Genomic DNA, 11073 nt, shown 5'->3' with positions numbered 1-11073 from the left:
CCTTTTTTTTTTTTTTTTTTTTTGAGACAGTATCTCACTATGCAGATCAAGCTGGCTTTGAGTTCACTGTGTAGGCCTGGCTGGCCATGAATTCATGGCAGTCTTCCTGCCTCAGTCCCCTGCTGGAATTACAGATGTGCACCAGCACACCCAGCAACTGTTTTCATTCTAATCCATGTTGCATATTGAAAAACTAATATTCAACCAGACTCACACCTGTAATCCTAGCTACCCAGGAGACTGAGGCAGGAGGATTATAAAATCAAGGCTAGTCTGGGAAATTTTGTGAGTCCGTGTCTCAAAATAAGTAAGAAAGGGCTAGGGTATAGCTCACTGTTACAGTGCTGGCTTAGCTTCCATGAGGCCCTCCAGGGGTTGGGGGCAGTCTTCCTTAGACTTTAATTTTGTGATCATGATCTGTCATCATCTTCTTATTTTCTCTTACTTATATCTTAATTTCCAGGATTTCCACAACCTTGCCTAATAGTACTCATCCAACTTTATATGCAACTTATACATGTACAGAGCTTATCTTTGGATGTAACATATCTTTTCCTCCCCATCCATACATGGTGACTATATTCTACCTTTCTCCATATGTTCAACCTACATTACTTCTCTCTCTCTCTTTGGTACCGGGAACCAAACTCAGGGCCTTGCACTTGCCAGGCAGGCGCTGTGTCACTGAGCTATGTCCCCGATACTACAATACTTCTCTTAGCCTACAAATCTTTTCTTCATTCTACCATCTAAAACCATTCTCTAAGGCCTGATTCAACTCACCTTTCTTGAAATCTTTCCTAACAACTCTGTCATTAATGTGCCTTTATTTAATTTTTGTAACAATTTTATTCTCCATTGCACATAGCATTTATTTTATGTACTATGATGCTGTCTATGTGTATTAGTTTTATTTCCTCAACTAAAAAGCATTCTCAGGGCTGGGGATTTAGTTCAGTGGTTCTGCCGCCTACCTTGCAAGCACAAGGTCCTGAGTTCAATTCCTGGTACCAAAGAAAAAAGCATTCTCTGAATTTCTAAGGACAAGACCCATATGTTGTATTTGGGCTATTCTCCTGTCTCTCCCTGAGATATACAGCCATGTATGCACATAAAACCAAAACATACTGTATAAAGTATTCAGTAAACACTGTTTTTTTTAGGAGTCATCAGAACAGGCTGAGTTTTCTTACATACTTTCAAACTGTTTTTTGAGGAACCAGAGCCGATTGAGGTTAGCTCAGTTAGCTCATCAGGAAGGTGAGGAACTAGGTTTAGCACAGGATAGCCTTTAAAGTAAATACCAGAAATGAGCCTGAGAAGCATAGTATTGGGGAGTTTTGTATGAGCCTGAGATCACTGTTCCAGAAGTCTTTCTGCTGGGCAGGAGATGTAGCTCAGTGGTAGAGCATTTGCCTATTATACTAGCATGCCCAAGGCTCTGAGTTTGATCCCTAGCAGCCAATAAGAAAGAAAGAAAAGAAATCTTTCTGCCTTCTCCCTGCCCTTAGCTGCCCCTCCTGAGTTGTGATTTTGTGTGTGCCCTTTCTGAAGCACTGCAAGCATAAAAAGGGTGATACACTTCTACTACTCCAGAATGGAGAGAAAGTGGCTTTATCGTTAGCCAAGCAAAGCTGCACAAGAACCTTTTAAAACTATTTTGGGAGGTAGTGGTAGCCTTTCTAAACACTGATTCAGAAGAGGTTTTGTTTAAGTTAAAAAAAAATAATGTGTTGGGCCGGGGATTTAGCTCAGTGGTTCCTCTGCCTGCCTTGCAAGTGCAAGGTCCTGAGTTCTATTCCTGGTACCAACAAAAACAAAAAATATTGTGTTGTTTCCATGGAAAATCCCACTGGGCCATTTTATCATGCAAGAAGGATTGATTTTGACTACTGTTCTCACTTCTTAAATATAATTTAGGACTGGGCATATAGTTCAGTGGTAGGGCATTTGCTTAGGGTTCAATCCCTGGCAAGGGCTGGGCCCTGGATATGATCCACAGGTTTGACCTCTAGCATTTCAAATATAGATATAATATATAAAAAATAATCTATTACAAAATATATTATCTATTATATGATATATTGATTATATATTACATAATTTAAGTTTTATTCTGTCATTCAGCCTAGTTGTTTGGAGTAGGTAATGAATCTCTGAAGTAATTAAGAAAGGAAAATCATCATAATCGAGTTAGGACATCAGGCATGGTGGCCTACACATCTGATCCCAGCACTTGGAGGCAGAGGCAGGTGGATCACCTCAAATTTGAGTCTAGCCTGGGCTACATAGTGAATTCAAGGCCAGCCTGAACTACATAGCATATATCTGTCTCAGACACACACACACACACACACACACAAAGAGGAGAGGATCAGGGAACAAGATTCAGCTCTAGAAAGGCAGAGTGAAGAGAGAGAAGCTCAAATTTTAAATTCATGTTGCTTGAAAAGTTTCCATGGATTACCAAGGCTCTTTGTCTCCTTAAGAGCAGAGGCACTATGTTAGGAAAAAGATTTGCACAACCCCTGTGGGGATATTTTGGTCGGTAAGTATAAATCCAAATATCCTGGTTTCCGGAATTTGCTCTGGGCCCAGGTCTCTCTGTGAATTGAGTCCTATTGTTTGCAGTTTCCTTTTCTAACTCCTGATATTGCTTTCATGTTCCTTAGCCCCTATATTTGCCTGGAATGCCTTCAGACAGTAATAGACCTATACCTCTGTGACCACTGGAAGACAGGCACCATTTCTTATGGTAGCTTTAGCATATCTAACTCAACCATTTGGTTTTCTCTCTCTCTCTCTCTCTTTCTTTATTTTATTTGTTGACACAAGGTCTTACTATGTAGTTCAGGCTGGCCTTGAACTCACTGAGTAGTCCAGGCTAGCCTTAAACTCACAGCAGTCCTCCTGCCTCAGCTTCCTGAGTGCTGAGATTACAGTCTTGTGCCACAACACCTAGCTTGGTCTTCAGTTTCTTCTCTTCATCAGATATTAACATCCATGTGCTTATTCGTACTCACTTCAGATGTAGCAGGGAGTAAGTTTAAAAAGAAAGCATTGCTTAACTGTATGCTACTTATAGAACTTATATAGTACTTATAGAAAAACCCAGCATGGGTGGTTTTCTTTGGAGACGGGGTGGTAAAGGAAGCAAAATGAGTGCTGAGAGAAAGGTAGGTAATGGAAAGTCACACAACAAAACACTGTCCTGTCTTCCCCCACTGGCCTCAGGAAACACAGCACAGGCACCCTCTGCTGGCCTAGCACCAGCCTCCATCTGCTGCAGCTCCTGAAAAGCAAATTTGTCCTAACACAGACCCTCTATTTCCAAATAAAAATGCATTTTCTATGTACTCTCAAGCTTTAATTTCAGATCAAAACTAAAACAATTTCTTTGTCTTTTCACATCTATAGATCAAACTCCTACTCCAACTAGATTCCTCAAGAACTGCGAGGAGGTGGGGCTCTTCAATGAACTAGCCAGCTCCTTTGAGCATGAATTCAAGAAGGCTACAGATGAAGATGAGAAAAAGGCAAGAAGTGGGACTTTTTTGTTTTTGAAGCAAAACCTTTCTTGATGCATTTTAGATGTACTTAATGATAACATTCATCATAGGGAATTTGTACCTGTACATGGTAGATGTCTTGCTTTTTTTCCCATCCCCCCTTGACCCCTCTTCCCCTCCTTATTTTATTTATTTGTTTATTTGTTTATTTATTTATTTTTGGTACCGGGGATCGAACTCAGGACCTTGTGCTTGGAAAGCAGGCAGCAGCACCACTGAACTAAATCCCTGGCCTTTTCCTTCCTTATTTACAAAAGCTTTGTTTCCATTTTTTCCTTCTGGTCTCTTTTTTTCCCCTTGTTCTTCCTTTCCTTTCCCCTTCTGCCCTCCTTTGTTCCCTTTCTCATTTGAACATTTTCTTCCCATTTTCCAATATCTATTATACATTTTGGTCCTTATTTCTGCTTTCGGTTTCTCACACTAGAGAAACAGTGTGGTATTAATCATGTGTGTTCAATTTATCACTAGAAGTGGTACTTTTATACACACACACACACACACACACACACACGCACACCATTGGTGGTATTCAGACCTACATTATTTTTATAGTATCTTGAAATAATTTAATTGCTTAAAACATAAAAATCATAGGGCCAAGGATTTAGCTCAGTGGCTCGGCCACCTGCCTCACAAGCACAAGGACCCAAGTTCGATCCCCGGTAAAAAACAAAACAAAACAAAACATAAAAATCATGGCAGTGGTTCCGTAGAGCCAGATAATACTAATCTTAGTCAAATATCTAGGTTTTTAGGGGATCCAGATGATGGATCAGTACAGTTCTGTCTTCACCAAAAATCAGTCCTCTTGCTCTCCAATGTAGTATTATATCAATAATCTGTTTTTGAAAAATGAGTTGGGAAATGTGATGCATATCTGTAATCCCAGCTACTTGGGAGGCTGAGGCAGGAGGATCACAGTTTCAAGCCCAGTCTGGGGAATTTAGCAAGACCCTATCTCAAAAATAAAATTAAATATTTAATTGCAAAACCTTGGGTTCAATCCCCTGTACTCTCCCCCACAATAAATAAAAAAGTTTAAGCCTTTCCCATAGCCAATTTAGCTTAATTGACATCTCTGGAAGGCCAGTTCATAGCTGATGAGGCCTTTTTTCCATGGGTATCCCTTGGTGTTTCTTCCTGCCTGCCTGAGTGGTCTTCACCTCCTCTTGATGAGAAGCACAGGCATAGTATAGTATTGTCTCCAGGAATATTTAATGCCTGAAACTCCGCTGAACCACAGCTTTTCTTTTTTGGCATTTTGAGACAGGGTCTCACTCTGTAGTTTATGCTGGCCTTAAACTCACTGTGTAGCCCAGGCTGGTCTCAAACTTACATCGATCCTCCTGCCTCAGCCTCCTGAGCACTGGGATTATAGGCATGCATCACTGTGCCCAACTGCTGAATCACAGCTTTTCTAGGTGGCCCTTGGAGATTTTAAATTTCTGTTTATATTTATGGAACCTTTTCCTTCCCACCAATCTCTGATTTCAGAGATTGAAAAATTAGCTAAATTGGGCCTCACATCTTAGCAATATTGAAAAAAAGTAGGCAGAAATGAAACCATGTTTGCCACTGCCCTCTCTCATCAACTGGCAGAAAAAGAACCATTACTACCTTCTTTAATTGTCTTATCTTTCGTTTACTCAGACAGCTGCCCAAAAGCCTTCTAGGGATTAAGTTAACAAGGAAAGAAGTTGAAACAGAATCCCCTTTCACAAAATGCCTAACATACAGGAAGAATAGAACAAAGAGTCCACTTTGTCATAAACCAAACTATTGTGGTGTGGTGTCAGAGCAATTATCTCAGATCGTTTACTGTTCCCTGAAAAGCCATTCACAGCTCCACAGTTCTGTAAGGTGATTCTCCATTGCCAGGAAGATACACTCTCTACTTACTGGCTTCTCCAGGCTTGCTCCAAAGACCAAGTTCTAATTTCTTCACTGATCAGATAATCAGCCTTTTCTTATTCTATTGACCCAGAACACTATCTATTTCAAATATCTACCCCCTCAGCAGCAGATTTTAGGGTGAGATAATCATCAAGCATGGTGAGTTCCCCGAAAAGACCTTTCCTATCTTTTGTTGTTGTTGTTGTTGTTGTTGTTGTTGTTGTTGTTTTGAGACAGGGTCTCACTATGTAGTTGAGACTGACCTGGAACTCACTGTGCAGCCCAGGCTAGTCTCGAACTCACAGTGATCCTCCTTCCTCAGCCTCCCGAGTGCTGGGATTACAGGCATTCACCACCACACCTGGCAACCTTTCCTATCTTGTTTGTAGTACTGTAATAGCCAGTTTGTCTTCATTGGCTTTTTTTTTTCTTTCTTTCTTTTGGGGGGATACTGGGTATTGAACTTGGGTCCTTCTGCTTGCAAGGCAGGTAGCAGCACCACTGAGCTAAATCCCCAGCCCTTCATTGGCTTTTTTTTGGGGTGGGTACCAGGGATCCAACTCAGGTCCTTTTGCTTGAGAGGCAAGCAGCAGAACCACTGAGCTAAATCCCCGGCCCCCTTCATTGGCTTTTGATAATTGGTTGATCTAGTCATTCTGGTTGGCAGAGAAAGTATTCACAGTTCTATACAGTGATTCGCCACTACAGGTGGCCCCCAGGAGAGCAGGTTGGAAACCAGCAGGCCCTTGATTCAGGAATCATTTTATTCCTGAACAAGATGGTAACCAAAATACTTGTATAATATCTTTTTTGTCTGTTTTCAAGTCTTTTCAAGTATTTACTTATCATCATTATCTTTATTTTACAGTTAGGGAAACAGAAGCTCTTGGAAGAGCAAAGGATTTGGAGAGGGTTACACGTAAAGCATAGGTCACACATTTCTGTGACTGCAGTTCCGTGCTTTGACCACGGGCTGAATGTCTTAGAAGCATATGCCCTTGTCTTATAACTAGAAAGATATAGGTTTAATCTGAAGGGAATCATGAGCTTAAATTCTGTTCATTCTCTTTCCTTACAGGGAGCTGCTGGGCCCCTGGACATGTCTCTGCCTTCCACCCCAGACATTAAAATCAAAGAAGAGGAGCCAGTGGAAGTGGACTCATCTCCACCTGACAGTCCTGCCTCCAGCCCCTGCTCCCCACCACTGAAGGAGAAGGTAAAATTCTCTACAAGGAGGCATCACAAATGTTAATTGATAGAGTGAGTTTTGATTCATAAATAGTGTAAGACATAGGAGGATTGACTGTATTTACTTATTTGTTTTGACACAGGGTCTTGCTAAACTGTCTAGGTTGGGCTCATATTTACAGTCCTCTTGCCTCTCAGCCTCTCAGAGTGCTGGGGTAATTATTATTCTTTTTATTATTATTTTTTTTTTTATCAGAGATCAAACTCGGGACCTTGCCCTTGTGAGGCAGGCAGTGACACCACTGAGCTAAATCTCCAGACCTCGGAGGGCTAGAATTACAAGCATGTTAAATTAAAATTTTTCTTTTACCCCGCAGTTCTACTTCTGAGTCCAAATAGAACAGAAATTAGTGCATATTGTATACCAAAAGAAGTTTGTAAGAATGTTCATAGCTATTGTTTTCATAAGAGCCAAAAACTGGAAACATTCCAAATGTCCATCAACCAAAGAATGAACAAATTGTGGGAGTCTGGGAGCATAACTCAGTGATAAAATACCTGCTTAGTATGTGCAAAGACTAAGATTCAATCCCAGCACAATGGATGGGTGAATGTGTATTTCTAAAATGGAATACAATATGACATTAAATAAGTATGAGGCTGGGTGTGGTAGTATATGCCTATAATCCCAGGACTCGGGAGGCTGAAGCAGGAAGATTGCAAGTTTAAGCCCAGCCTGGGCAATTTAGCACATTAGCAAGACTCTGTTTCAAAACATAAAAAGGGCTGGGGATGTACCTCAGTGCAAAGGGCCTGGGTTCAATCCCAAACAAAAACCAGCGAACTGGACTGATGTAGCTGAGACATAGAGCACTTGCCTCTACCCTCTGCAAAGCCCTGTGTTAGATCCCCAGTACTGCCGAAGGAAAGGGGGCAGGAGTGAACTAATGATTATATAGCAATGTGATTAAACCTTGCAAACATATTGAACACTAACAACAAAAAAAACCACAAAGTACATATTATATGATTTCATTTATATTAAGTTCAAGAAGGGCCAGGGATTTAGCTCATTGGCACTGCGCCTGCCTTGCAAGCACAAGGTCCTGAGTTCAATCCCTGGTACAAAAAAAAAAAAAAAAGTTCAAGAAGATCAAAAGTATTGGATGATAGAACCCTGAACAGTGTGTGTACTAATCTAGATGTGGTGGCACACACTGCTGCTAGTCCTAGCTCTTGAAATGCTAAGACAAAAAGATCACCTGAGCTCTGGAGTTCAAGATCAGCTTGAGCAACAGCAAAACCCTCTTTCAAGGGAGGAAAAATGAATAGTGTGTACCTTTTGTGAAGGAAAGGCATGGACCCTGGTATGGTATATTACTGTAATCCCAGAACTCTGGAAGGCTGAGACAGGAAGAGTGAAAGTTCAGGCCCAGCTTGGGCAATTTAGTAATTTAGTGAGACCCTGTTCCAAAATTTTTTTAAAAGAGAGGGAGGCAGCTGAAGATGTGTCTCAGTGCAATGGCCCTGGATTCAATTTGGAGTTCTCCTTGTTCTGAGAATGAAAGAAATAGAAGAAAGAGGTGGGGAGGGGAAAAAGAGAGAGAAAGGGAGGACTGAGAAAGTACACAAGAGAACCTTAAGTTAGACATTAATTTAGTAAACAGTCTTCTCAGAGAGAAGTAACTCAAAGGGAGTATCTACTAGAGTAATCACTAGGATTCTGACTACTATTGTTTTTATTGCTTTTTAAAAAAACTAATATATATTCAGTTGCTTTTATTACTTTTTTTTCTGTACTGGGGATCAAACTCGGGACATTGCGCTTGCGAGGCAGGTGGTAGAACCACTGAGCTAAATCCCCAGATGTTTTTATAACTTTTTAAAGAACGCTTTAAATGAAATATTTTTAGAAATTTATTAAAGTATAGTACATATACAGAAAAGTACAAGCCGGGCATCATGGCACACGCCTGTAACCCCAGCACTTAGGAGGCTGAGGCAGGAGGATCTCTGTGAATTCAAGACCAGCCTGGGCTACATAGTGAGTTCCAGGTCAGTCTCAACTACCTAGTGAGACCCTGTCTCAAAAAACAAAACAAAACAAAAAACCTAAACAAACTAAATACATATATAGCTTACTTAATTTTGACAAAGTTAAAAGCCTTTTGGCTATTAACCTAGATTTTAAAAAAAACCAGAACTTCAGAAGCTTCCTTAGGTCTCCTTCCAGGCTCTACTGCTCTACCGGTGCATATTAATTTTAACATCTGTTGTAGATAGAACATCTGTATCTCATCTTCCCTGCAAATTTGGCTTGATAACTTGTCAAAGCTACCTTTCCATAAACATTACAGCTTTCTTATCAGCAGCAAGGTCTTACAGATGATCTGGAGATACTTTGAAAGCCATTATGGCCACAGGCAGTCTAAGACGCTGACAAATTAAGCGGAAGAATCTCTTTGTTCATTGCAGTGTGGTCAGTGCTCAAGCTTCCATAGGTCTTTTTTTGGTAAATGCTTTATAGGTGATAAACTGGGTTTCCTTGTTACCAGTATAACTGTCTCTTCCCCTTGGAGTCTAAGGACACCTGAGCATCAACTGGGAGGAAGAGTGTCTAAATTGTGAAAAATTACAACAATCCCTCAAATTATTGATACTGTATTACATACATCTCCAAAGATTTCAAGTTATTTCCCAATTGTCATCTCATTTATGTAGCCATCACGCCTGAAAGGGAAATGGGTAAAGAGTTGAACTCAGAATTCCTACTGAATACGTGAGTGAAGTATGAGCACAGGATCACTGTGGAATCAGGTTGTGATTTACATAAGTGACTGTAATGTTCTTTCGAATAAACTTGCAGTAAGTTCTACTAGCTACTATATATATTTTTCTATAAATAGTAGCCCTTAAAGCATTATGATTTGTTGGTCTCTTCTCCTCAGGAGGTTGCCCCAAAGCCTGTTGTGATTTCTACCCCGACACCCACCATCGTTCGTCCTGGCTCCCTGCCTCTCCACTTAGGCTATGATCCACTTCATCCAACCCTTCCCTCCCCAACCTCTGTCATCACACAGGCTCCACCATCTAACAGGCAAATGGGGTAAGTAAAGAGCAGGGAGGAACAGTGAAGCCTGAATTTTTTTTAACTTTGTGAAATTATTTGATAAGATACGAATGGTTTTTTGAATACCCAAGGAAAATAAGTTAACTAAGATTGTTCTTCAAAATAAATATTTAGAGGGCCAGGGATTTAGCTCAGTGGTTCCGCCACCTGCCTTGCAAGCATAAAGACCGGAGTTCGATCCCTGGTACCAAATTAAAAAAAAAAATAAAACAAATATTTAGAGCTAAGGATGTAGCTCAGTGATAGAACACTTGCCTCAAGGCCTGGGATTTAGCTCAGTGTGGCGCCATGCCTGCTTTGCAAGCCCAAGGTCCTAAGTTCAATCCCCATACTGGGTGGGAAAAAATAGAACACTTGCCCAGTATATGTGAGGCCTGTTTGATCTCTAGCACCACAAATAAGTAAATAAATAAATAATTCCCTGTAAAAAGAATCTCCTTTAGCTTTTTTAGTAGTTAAGCACATACTTATTTGGAGATAATACATCTGTAATTTGGAGGTGTAATACTTCTTTAATCTAAAAAAGAAGAACCCTTAAAACTTTTAGAAGTTCATCACAATGGTGTAGGTCACACAAGGAAGTATATTTAGTTCTCAGACTCATTCCTTTGGAGAAAATGAAAGGCTGAACCTTTAACTTAGCTTCTTTGAATCTAGTGTTCTCAGTCCCAAGTTACGGTTCTTGGTCTTTGCTACCCCTAATTTGTTTATATATCTGTCTTTCCTCCTGGCATGATCCATACAAGTTTTCTTATGGGATGGCTTGAGATCCCCAGGTACCCACAGGTTAAGACCTTGTTATCAGGATTCAGCTTCTTAAAGCTTATTTTTCACAAGGGGAAAAAATGAGAACCAAGACCTGGCATGTAAAAGTACAAGATCCCAATAATGAATGTAAATGTACTGTCTACCCAAAATGTACCAATAAACTCAATTTTTTAAAAAAAAAGCTTATTTTTCTCTGGATCCACTAGGAAAATAAAAAAAGAACTTCTCTCTTGGACATAAAAGCAAAGAATAGAGAAGAACAAGAGAAACTTATTTAGATTTGACCATTGTATGATTCATCTTTGTAAAATGACAACTCTGATCTAGCTTCCCCTTGTCTAAGGCAAGATAAAACTTATACAGGCCAGTGGTAGGGATGTTTAGTTAATTGTTTTAAACCCTTAAGAAAATTATTCTTCTTGCTTAATTGGCAAGGTATAGAATTTTCCATGCTGGAAGTATAGCTCTGTGGTAGAGTACCCTCCAGGCCCTGGGTTCTGTCTCCAATACCACCAAAAAAAAAAA

General features: G+C 40.2%; 1 protein-coding gene across 4 annotated transcripts in view; it reads left to right on the top strand.

Annotated features, from left to right (window-relative positions):
• Positions 1-11073, top strand: part of LOC104851920 (cyclic AMP-dependent transcription factor ATF-7) — a 95080-nt gene that overhangs the window by 68342 nt on the left and 15665 nt on the right. For all 4 annotated transcript variants that reach the window (XM_010609314.2, XM_010609315.3, XM_033763659.1 and 1 more), the window contains 3 exons: positions 3418-3536; positions 6541-6678; positions 9599-9756. In XM_010609314.2, the coding sequence (XP_010607616.1) occupies positions 3418-3536; positions 6541-6678; positions 9599-9756 (415 nt within the window). The remainder of the gene's footprint in view (positions 1-3417; positions 3537-6540; positions 6679-9598; positions 9757-11073) is intronic.

The sequence above is a fragment of the Fukomys damarensis genome, unplaced genomic scaffold (assembly GCF_012274545.1).
Source record: "Fukomys damarensis isolate Sample0158 unplaced genomic scaffold, DMR_v1.0_HiC HiC_scaffold_15, whole genome shotgun sequence".
Classification (NCBI taxonomy): Eukaryota; Metazoa; Chordata; class Mammalia; order Rodentia; family Bathyergidae; genus Fukomys; species Fukomys damarensis.
Note: the sequence above shows the minus strand (reverse complement) of the source record. Positions and strands in the feature narration are given on the sequence as shown.